Here is a 10,444-nt window from a genome sequence, read left to right as displayed (position 1 = left end):
ATTCTCTTCTTGACATTATTTTTTGGGATGGTTCAGGCATTTATTGACCACCGACAATAGAACCCGAAGAGAAAAAGAGGGAGTATCTCAAACTAGAGGGCTGAAAGAGCTGCTCTTAACGACGACCACTGTCCGAAAAAGCTAAAAAAAATACCAAAACTTGTTTGTGCGTTTTAGAGCCTTTAGTGGTGCACCGCCGCTAAAGGTCCCTGTTTCATTGGGACCAAGCATCGCTAAACATCTTTTTACAAAGCACGTGTGTCCCCTGAGCCCTAATGGTGATGCGAGTATTTGTAATTTTTTTTGGGAGTTGGCCGTCCATCACTGAGGCGTGATGGATGGCCAAGCTCACTTAGCTGTACAGCTACACTTATATACATATAGATCCCAAACATGTTTTTCTACTATATAATGCTTAAAGATAATATCTACAGTGTCTGATCAACAACAAAAAAAAAAGTTTAAAAAATTTAAAAATCTAAAGCTTTTATTAGATTGAGGCATGTCTGGCAGTGACCGTGCCTCTAATTAATTATACTTTTACTCCTGTGAAAAGTGAAAACTTCATGGGACAAGTTCCGCATAGGGACAAACTAGGCCCCGTGGAACTTGTCTCCTGTTTGAAACCTGGGGATAAAGCAGACTTTGTCTCCTCCCTGTGTGATTAACAGAGGGAGCCAGTGAAGTATTTGATAATGAATATGAGAGGCACCTCTCTCTCTCTCTCTGTATATATATATACATATATATATATATGTTATTTTGCAGTACCTTCGTCTTGGTTGTATAACTAATTGAAATCTCAGGGAATAACAGAGTGCTCTACATTATGCAGGATATGAAAATTACAATAAAAGACTCGACCATGGTCTGTCCTGCAGACGAGACCCCACAGCATGCGCTATGGCTCTCAAATTTGGATCTTTTGATGCCAAGGCGTTTCACGCCAAGTATTCTCTTCTATATGTATAATGGCAGCCACAACTTCTTTGACACCAAGGTGATGAAAGAATCATTGAGCAGAGCACTTGTTCCATTCTATCCTATGGCTGGAAGGTTCAGGCGCGGCAAAGACGATCGCATTGAGATCAACTGTAATGGCCGTGGTGCTCTCTTTGTTGAGGCCATTGCAGAGGCGACGTTAGACGACCTTGGAGATTTTGGTCTCAGTATGGAGGTCAAGGAGCTCATTCCTCAGGTTGACTGCACAGAGGACATCTCTTCCTACCCTCTCTTGGTCCTTCAGGTTAGGAGTCATATGCCCCAAGACCAAATTCATCTCCTATTTAGCCTTTGTAGCTCAAGCAATGATGCCCCAACTCCCCATGTGGGGCTTGGTAAAGGATGAGAATCCAATTATTAAGGGCATCAAATTCCAAGGCCCAATAATTGGGTTCCTCTTTCCAGTCTGATCAGTAGGGTTTGCTCACAACCTACCCAGTGGATCATGCTAGTGTGCAATGATCAAGTTGGTAAGGGGATTCCAAGCCCATTTGGACCATGTCCTGGATATGGATCTGGTTTGCATTTTTCCATCTCGATCTAGAATCTCATCCAAGACACGGACACGGTCCACACTATATCAAATGGAATTTTTGGATGTGGTAAAAAAGGGGTAGGAGAAGTAATTCACTTCTTCAGTTCTTAAGCGGGTTCTGGTAATCCATGATCGGTTCTGGATCCATGTCAGATATTTAATGGTCCACGCTCGTGGGATCAATTATGATTGGAAGCTGGTCTGCTAGATCATTTACGGCTTAACTATGTTTTTGGCAGGTCACTTTTTTCAAGTGCGGAGGCGTGTCTGTCGGTGTTGGCACGCCGCATCACGTAGTCGATGGGAGCTCGGGCCTTCATTTTATGAGCTCTTGGTCAAACATCGCACGTGGCAAGGATATAAGTTTCCCCCCGTACCTAGATCGGACCATCCTAAGAGCAGGGGACCCACCTAGACCCACCTTCCCTCACACAGAGTATCAACCGCGCCCACCACAAAAACCCCAAGATACCCCTCTCAACATGGCAATTTTCAAATTTACCGGCGAACAGATAGCCAAGCTCAAGAACATGGCTAAGGATCAAGGGGACAGCACCATCAGCTATAGTTCCTATGAGGTGCTAGCTGGGCATGTCTGGAGATGTGTTTGCATGGCCAGAGGCCTAGATGATGACCAAGAAACCAAGTTGTACATTGCCGTAGACGGCCGGTCACGGCTCAAGCCGGTGCTACCACTGGGCTACTTCGGTAATGTGGTCTTTACTGCAATGCCAATATCGACCTCCGGCGAGCTCATATCGAGGCCTGCGTGCTATGCGTCAAGTAAGATCCACGATGCATTGTTGAGGATGGACAACAAGTACTTGAGGTCAGCACTCGACTACTTAGAGCTGCAGCCCGTCCTGGGTGCGCTCACTCGTGGGGCCCAGAGGTTTCGAAACCCGAACCTGGGGATCACTAGTTGGACAAGGCTGCCCGGCCATGATGTTGATTTTGGGTGGGGCAGACCAATCTTTATGGGCCCTGGTGCGATACCTTGTGAGGGTTTGGCTTACATGCTGCCTATCTTTTCCAATGATGGTGCCATTTCATTAGCCATTGGCCTGGAGCCTGATCACATGCTTTGCTTTGAGAAATTGGTACATGATATATAAGTCAGTCCATGGTTTGCTGTCGGCCGAGTGCCTATATGCTTTTGGTTGTCCTAATGTTTCTGCATCACCTCCTATTGTAAGGCTCCATTAAGGTTGATCACTGGATGTTCAGTGCCATACGCACTCTGATCAGATTGGTGATGTTTAATATTGCTGTGTCTACTGTTACATGACATGTCCATTGGAAAAGTATGGTATTGGATGCAGTGGATTGTCGCTTGTCGCATGTGTGTTTTATAAAGTTTGGTGGCAGTTTATTTTCCCTCCAAAATGCATTTGAAATTTGTAAGGATATGGCTATAAGACAGCCGTTCGGAGGCCCCCAAAGGTTGCATCCTCTCAATGTCTAGGCCACTTAATACATGTGACAGTTAAATTAACATAGACATAAGATAACATACATACAAAGTATGGCTGCAGTGTCTAATTCAAGGGATGTGACCCGGGGGTTGAAGCCACACTTATCTAAATGGACATGTCTCGTTCCAACCACTTTCAAGATTACAAGAAGAGCTCTATGGGGTTATGATTCAATACATGTAATGCCCTAATTTTTTAAACCAAAAAATTTAGATTTTTTTCTTTTTAAATCTCTTTTCATGATTAAAAAAAAAAACAGAAACTCTTTTAAGTACAATTTAAGCCTTGGGCGGGTTACAATTTACAACTCACACGTGTAAGACTAGAATAATTAAATCAAATCATTATTTACATTTAGAATAATCAAATACTAGTCTTTCAAATATCAGAGTTTACAGGACTAAATGAAATAATAAAGTAAATAAAAATAATCTAGTCTATCCACAACATAAAGGAGTGTGACCCTCTTAGCGTCACCCTGAGCCTCCTATCATCGTCCTTCAGCTTACTCATTACCTGAGTAAAAGCTTTAGACCACAACCTCGGTAGGTAATCACCAAAACACATGAACACAAATATTTCAATTACAAAAATAAGGGTCAATGAAATAACAATTTATGCATAAACTGAAACATTGCAATAATTCTATTTTTTTGTTTCTCTTTTCCTCCCTCTCGAAGGTACACTTCGAGGTTCCTAACATCGATTCAACCAATCCAATACAGAGTTTATTATGTCATGTATTTTATTAACCTCATTGAATTGAAGAATCTACAACCTCACACCAAGGTTCTACTGAAGTTGTCTATGATCGAGAGAAAGTCCTAGTGGTCCAGCACAAAATTGATTCCTACTTTGCAAAAAATTTGGATATACCACCTAGGATACTTGGTAATCCGGGCCCTCTGTGACCGGAGACTGAGAATTAGTGAGACGTCATTGCCCTCCAAAACCAAACAATAATCAACTGGTCATGTATACCTCCACTCTCTCCAAAGTGGTCCCTGGTCTGAATGGGTCATGGGTGTCATTTAATTATTAGACTTATCAATTAAATTATATGTACTCATAGCACATACACCCGGGATCACAAGCCCAATCTCTCCACTAGAGATTTCATATGCAAGTTTGTTTTGACACATTCAAACACTCACAGTTTATACTATGAACCCAGCCTCTATGAGGCAATTATGTGATTATGTGCACAAATATCTCTTCTTTCCTTAGTGCACTACAATCTCCCATAGGTTTCACCGAACCCAGGCTCACACCCGAGCCACATACATACTTATATCACAAATCATTATCACCATATCATATGCCTACATGCATATATAAAAGTTGCAATCCCATGCAATTATGATCATGCTTCAATAAGTATAACAAATTAATTTACATTGATCATACCTTATGATATACAATGTTCATTAACATGCATATCATATGAATGGTTATAAATCAAGAATAACATAAAATACATTCAGTTTGCATGCATATCAGATCAAATTTTAATATAAACATCCATAACCATGCTACATAAAGTAAAATACAATTAGGCATTCATACAAGTCATGCTGTATAGTTTGAATCCCTATTAACTTAATTTTGAAAAACCCACAAAAAATCATAGGAACTGAATTTCACTCTCCCACTTTTACTAGGACTGCCCCATATCTCAGAAACACAGTAAAAAAAATAGAACTGCAAAAAATCATCATAATAAAATCAGAAAAAATTTGGGACTAAACCCTACTCAGCAAAAATATAAGACCAATCTTGTCAACTATAGAGATTCATTCCATTTTGGGAAATTTATCCAAACTTACAGAAAATGTTTTTGACAAAAAACCTTTTACAAGATCTTATATATCTTACCTTTCACTTAGATTTTTCTCAATTTATTTTGATTAGTTTTGATTGAGTTTTTAAAACTATCAAAATCTCTGGTCGAAACACTTTTGCTGACAGGACAAAAAACCTATGCTCTATTGCAATAGACATTTCAACCTCAAAACTAATCCAAACAAAACAAAACAAGATTCTAAATTCAAGCCCTGGATGTGAAAACACTCCAATATTTTTATTTTTATTTATTGACTTCTTTTTCATAGAGATATCATTTTTTCTGAAACATATCAGGATAAAAAATGAAGACAAAATATTCAATATTCAAACTCAAGTAAGATAGATTAAGTAAGAACAAGATTCAAGTTAAAAATCCATACAATTACGATTTTTTATGCTCTAAACATATTTACACCATCACATAACACATCTTTGATCATATTTATGTTGATCTTGCTAAAACATTAACATATATCATCCAAGAATCACAAAACCTTCATGGAATATCTCAAATATAACTTCATCTATGCAAGAATCACAAAAACCCCTAAACAACATGAAATCTTGGTTTCTTTATGCAATAACATGTTATTTAATCATGCTAAACATGAACTAATATACCATATATACTCAGATCAACTTTTTTTATCATAAAACATCAAAATCCTAAAACATTTTTGCCAAAACCTTCTTCAAAAATTATTTTTGCATACAAGAACATGGATTCAAGTATATGTCAAATTTTTAGAACTTATATTTCATCAATATAATATAATATTATCATCTTAAACATGCTAAAAAAATAAGATCTAACAAATAACAAAAAAAAAAATTCTAAATCGTTTTTCACATTGGAAGCCCGAAAATCATCTTGTTTTGAAACCATTTTTCTTTAAGATATTCTTGCACATAATTGCCTCGTGGAGGCTGGGCTCATGGTGTAAACTATGAGTATTTGAATGGGTCAAAACAGACTTGCATTATGCAATCTCTGGTGGAGAGATTGGGCTTATGAGCCCGAGTCTATGTGTTGTGAGCACATGTAATTTAATTGATGAGCCTAATATTTAAATAACACTCATGACCCATTTAGACCAGGTTTATTAGATCGAAGACCACTTTATAGAGTGAGGGTAAACACGACCAATTGATTGTTGTTTGGTTTTTGGAGGGCAATAGTGTCTCCCTGATCCCCAATCTCCAGTCGTAGGGAGCTCGGACTACCAAGTGTCCTAAGTGGTATATCCAAAATCTCTGCTAAGTAGGAATTAATTTCGTGTTGCACCACTAGGAGTTTCTCTCTGTCACAAACCGCTCAAGTGGAACCTCGATGTGAGGTTTCAAGTTCTTCAATTCAATGAGGCTAATAAAATGCATGGCATAATAAACCCCTCAATGGATTAGTTGAATCAAAGTTAGAAACCTAAGAGTGTACCTTCGGGTTAGAGGAAAAGTGGAACAAAATAATTAAGAATGAACTCGTTGCAATATTTCAGTTTGTGCATAAATTATTATTTCATTGGCATGATGCATTGTACCATATTTATTCTGAAATATGAATGTAAGCATGATTAATTATGTAGATGTAAATTGTACTCAATTTTGATTTGTTATAATGCATGATTTAGATGATATCTGAAAAAGTGTTAATGCTTATTTTTGTGATTGGAATATTTGTGTTCACGTATTTTGGTGATTACCTACTGAGGTTGTAGTCTAATGCCTCTATTTATAATATTTTAGGTAATGAGTAGGCTGAAAAGTGATGAGAGTAGGCTCGGGGTGGTGCTAAGAGGGTCACAGTTCTTTAGGTTATTGAGAGGACTTGACATTTTTGTTATTTGATTATTTTATTAAGTCCTATAAACTCTGATAATTGTTGAGACTAGTATTTGATTCATTTTAATGCAAACTAGGGTTTGATTGAGTTATTGTATCTGTAACCTGCCCAAGGCTTGAATCATATTTAAAAAAGAGTTTTCACTATGTTCTTCAAAATCGTGTAAAGGGGTTTTAAAAAAAAAAATCCTAAAATTTCGATTTAAAAAAATGAGTCATTACATTGATGTCCTCGATTTTTTGAGAAGCATCTGCATGGGTTTCATGCTGGACACAGTCAAATGGGATTTGGCCTAATTATGTTTATGCAAATATGTATAAATTATGTATTGTTATTCATTTATATGAATACTTGACATGGATATAAATGAATGTAGTATTTAATGTCATGAATGAGAATGAATGCAATTTTGGATATTATAGATGCAACTTACGCAATTATAAATGCCATGAAATAAATGATTATAAATGTGAATGAATGTTATGCAAATTTTTGAATATGGATTCTCTTTGACCCTCATTTTATAAATGATGAGAGTCACAGTTGGATTGTACCATTACAAACTTAATATGCATTCTTTAAGTTTAATTTTGAGTTTTCTACAGGCAAGTAGTTGATGCCCTGTAACATTAGAGATAACCTCCTGGAGGATAGAGACGAAGTGCGGGTTGTTGCACGGCTGAAGACTCCACTCTTACCTATTATGATCCTTGAGAGATCCAGATAGTTTGGATGATTATAAACTTGTAACGATTTAACCTTGTTATTTTTAGATCTTTACGTTTAAAGACCTGTAATATTTTGGAATGAGAATACTTGTGAATTCTCTCTTTTCATTTATGCAATGGTTGTGCGTATGATTTTAAAATATAAATCTTTACCTAACTCTTTAATTGTTTTAAACCTTAAATGAATTTTGTCTTCTACATTTTCCTATGTGTGAAGATTCTTAGAGTAATAACCTCAATCGAATTATATTTATGGATGATTATGTATTGGATCTAATACTGGGAGGCTAATATACGCTCACATTTGTGCTCTGACGGGCTGTCCAGTATTTGAAACATTTAAAATATGACCATAGATAAATTCATTGACATATTACTCTTGAGAATCATACGAAACTTTGTAACGAATAAAAAGTTTTAAATGTTTCTCAAAATTTTGGGTTTGAGAAAGTTTTTAAAATGTTGAATTTTTTAAGGATGTTACATTATTACTTCCCTTATGTAATAAAATCCAATTGGGTTTTGTCTATGGGTGGTTTCATACTGCACCTGATGTTAGTAGTATAATAATACGTCCACGCTTGCACTCATACGATGCCTCTAGCATTTGGTATAGTTGGAATATAGTCGTTGATAATTTCGTTGACTAATAAAAAAAATTCTTAAAATTCTTAAAGATGGAAAAGTTTTAAAGGTTAGATTTTTGGGGGCATTAAAGGTTTTGGTATCAGTGCCAGGGTAATAGTGACCACAAGATGCTAGTGAGATCGCCTTCTCTAATAAGATATTTGTCCCATTGATATTGAATATTTAAACATGTATGATGTTTGATAGAAACCTAGAAATATGCCTAGAACTCACTCATATTTGTTTTGTTGTGACCTTTTCTTGGCTAGATGGCATGGGCAGAAAGGGTCAACCTTATGGCCACCCTGACCAATTTGGTAGGTGTGATCCACCAGCAGGTCACCACGATGGAGGCCATGGGGGCCAATATGCAGAACGTGGCCCAGTGATGACAGAATGTTGGGGGGAGGAGTTATAAGAGGTTCATGGACATGGACCCTTTCGTATTCAAGGGAAAATAGATCCAATGAAAACAAAAGATCAAGTTCGAGAGATAGAGCGCATTTTTCAGGTATTCTAGATCCTAGAAGATCACAAGGTGGATTTTGATACGTATCGGTTGAAAAATCATGTTAAGCGTTGGTGGGAAACTGTCCACCAAGTGAAGTTCCAAAACCAGCCTGTCACATGGGCTCAGTTCATCGACGTCTTCTTCGAAGCATATTTTCCCAAGCATGAGAGGTCGAAGAAGATGCAAGAGTTTTTAGATCTTCAATAGGGGAGCATGACCCTACCATATTACATTTTCAAGTTTTATGTGCTGGAAAGATTTTGCCCAAATATGTATATGCCCGAGGAGGAGCATGCCATGAAGTTCGTCCAAGGTCTGAAGCCTGCACTTCAGACAAAAGTCTTTACTTGAGGTCCCAAGACCCTTGTTAAGGCCATGGAGGTGGCCACCTTGCTTAAGGAAGATTGGGCTTCTGCTCCAAAGAAGCAATGAAAGTCATCTGGCCAACATTCAGGAGGGGCCAACAAAAGAGAAAGTTTCAGGGGAAGAAGAATTTCACCTTGCCCGCCAAGTGGCAGAACAACTATCAGACGAAAGGCAAGCCACAATAGCAGTAGACTCAAGATGAGCGATGCAGATGTTCTCGTTTCCATCCAGGCAAGCCATGCCCGAAGATATTTGATGACTGCCATTACTGTAACAAACTCAAACATTATGCCAACGGTTGTTTCAAGAGGCAGACATATCAGAAGAGGCAAGTTGAGCAAAGAGAGAAGTAGAAGCAGCCTTAACGACAACAAAATCAAAAGAAGGCACTTGGCCGTATTTATACCGCATCTAAGAGTGACCAAAAGGATGTTAAACTGGTCCAAGATACTCTTCTGGTAGTTGGTCAAACAATTTTAGTTTTATTTGATAGTGGTGCTACACACTCTTTTATTTCTGCTAGATTTGCATATAAGTTAGCCCTATTGAATCTTTGAAGCATGTGTTGGATGTATATAATCTAGTAGGCAAAAAAATTTAGTGTGTTCTTTATGAAATGTATTTGAAAGATGTATTTTGATGAAAATTATTTGTTAAAGTCAGCCACCAAAATTTTAAAAACCAACCCTCACTAGTGTGAGAACCGGGCCGAACTCAAGGAATGGTTTTGAGAAACTTTGTATTCCAAACAAATGAGTGCTTTATTGCCTTAAAGAAAAATTGTATTTAACTAGGAATGTAAAAATTAAAATGCAATTAAAGACTTATTACAACCCAAGAGTTGAATGAAAATTAATTACAAGTCTTAAATGTGGCCTTAGGCCTTACTTAACTATGAATTAAAAGAAAATAAAAGAAAATATAAAATGGAGCTTTCGCTTTTGCTTGTGTTCCTTCACGAGAGTTCCAAATCCACTTCAATGCGTTGCACCCCATATATGGCGTTAATCCTGCAAAAAGCAAAAACAAATACACGAAAATGTAAAATTCTATACTAAAGAGTTAGCGCACGAAATTACAATTTTGTCCTACTCAATTAAAGAATTTCCTGTCAAAACAAGTTTATGTAATTTAGCAGAACAATATATGAATCAGATTCGATTCTTGCTGAAATTTTGCAGAGACTTTCTAACATATATATGAACCGTATCCAATTGACGAAATTGAAAAATTCTAAGCGAAACTTTGGCTATGCTACTGTTATTAGAAACTATGAAAATCAGAAATCTCCTATCAAATTTTCTAATAGCTTCTCGTATCCGGCTGTGTCAGCAAAGCAAAATGAATTGGAAATGGATGAAAATTTCCAAATTGAAACTAAACTCATCTAGAAATCCAATCCACTTCACAGATTTGAATTTAGAGTTCAGAGGCATCAGAAATCATAAAGCAAAATGCAGCAAAATTCTAAAACGAGATAGAACAACAGAAACAAAATTTTCTAGACAGGCCAAC

General features: G+C 37.1%; 1 protein-coding gene across 1 annotated transcript; it reads left to right on the top strand.

The window, feature by feature from the left end:
* The first annotated feature begins 805 nt into the window (after positions 1-805).
* LOC149839648 (shikimate O-hydroxycinnamoyltransferase-like) lies at positions 806-2,896 on the top strand. The gene is made up of 2 exons (XM_090004190.1): positions 806-1,246; positions 1,777-2,896. Exons 1-2 carry the CDS (start codon positions 830-832, stop codon positions 2,650-2,652), a joined length of 1,293 nt encoding a protein of 430 aa, XP_089860316.1. The 5' UTR covers positions 806-829; the 3' UTR covers positions 2,653-2,896.
* The last annotated feature ends 7,548 nt before the right edge of the window (positions 2,897-10,444 follow it).

The sequence above is a fragment of the Nuphar pumila genome, chromosome 4 (genome assembly GCF_984573655.1).
Source record: "Nuphar pumila chromosome 4, dmNupPumi1.hap1.1, whole genome shotgun sequence".
NCBI classification, from domain to species: Eukaryota; Viridiplantae; Streptophyta; class Magnoliopsida; order Nymphaeales; family Nymphaeaceae; genus Nuphar; species Nuphar pumila.
The sequence above is the reverse complement of the archived record's forward strand: the minus strand, read 5'-3'. Positions and strand labels throughout refer to the sequence as shown.